The 890-nt window shown below is 44.7% G+C and overlaps 1 protein-coding gene across 1 annotated transcript in view; it reads right to left on the minus strand.

Annotated features, from left to right (window-relative positions):
* The window catches only part of ntng2b (netrin g2b), a 61,618-nt gene that overhangs the window by 18,149 nt on the left and 42,579 nt on the right, over positions 1-890 (minus strand). Inside the window, exon 6 of the mRNA XM_032539377.1 lies at positions 301-711. Within this exon, the coding sequence (XP_032395268.1) occupies positions 301-711 (411 nt within the window). The remainder of the gene's footprint in view (positions 1-300; positions 712-890) is intronic.

Here is an 890-nt window from a genome sequence, read left to right on the forward strand (position 1 = left end):
CACTCACTCACTCACTCACATTAACTAGATTTTACTGCCACTGCCTAAATTGAATAAGCTTCTCTGACATGCGATATCATGCTGAACAACATAAGATTATTAAAGCTTGTGTAGACGAGCACGTTAGTCACATTCATCTCCTGAAAACTGTCCATTTTAGAAAGGTTCCACACAATAAAAACCATCATGCTGGCTGGAAATGAAAATGATTTCCTGATTCTAAATTACATTATTCTATTTTCTGGCAACCAATACTCTATAGGCTATCTACTGTCATCTAGAGCTATGGGTTTGCCTTACCTCCTCGCTCACTTTGCCTCGGCTCTGAGTGTTTTTCCTCAGTTTTGTGCAGGCTTGTATGATGGTGAAGATGAGTCAGGACGGACTGTATTGTCAGCGGTTGTTGATGGTGGTGATGATGATGATCAACACCTGAATGTTGTGTGGACTCCTTTGGGGCTGGATGAGACAGATGTGAATGTTCAGGGATTGTCTCTAAAGGTGTGAACTCCTCTGGTGTCAGGGACACTCGGTACTCCTCTGACGCAGAGGATGCTGAAGGAGGGTGAACCTCTGCTGTAACAAGAAGTGTGTCAGATTCTCCCATGGGTACCAGTGGAGGCTCAGACAAAGGCCTGGTGTGTAACACGTTGTCTGTTAGTGGCGTTGAGCTGTCTGTAACTCTGGTTTCTGCTGGCGGAGCTCTCATGTCTGTTGCATCAGTTGCATGAGGACAGAGAATTTAAATGCAATGAGGAATGAGCAGGCTAATGCATTACCACAAGAGATGCAGCCTCAGATTGTTTATCCAAAGAAAGCCTTACTTTCCTTTTATTTTCTCGTCAAATGTATACACACACACACACGCACGCACGCACGCACGCACGCAC

This window comes from Etheostoma spectabile, chromosome 16, assembly GCF_008692095.1.
Source record: "Etheostoma spectabile isolate EspeVRDwgs_2016 chromosome 16, UIUC_Espe_1.0, whole genome shotgun sequence".
Taxonomy (NCBI): Eukaryota; Metazoa; Chordata; class Actinopteri; order Perciformes; family Percidae; genus Etheostoma; species Etheostoma spectabile.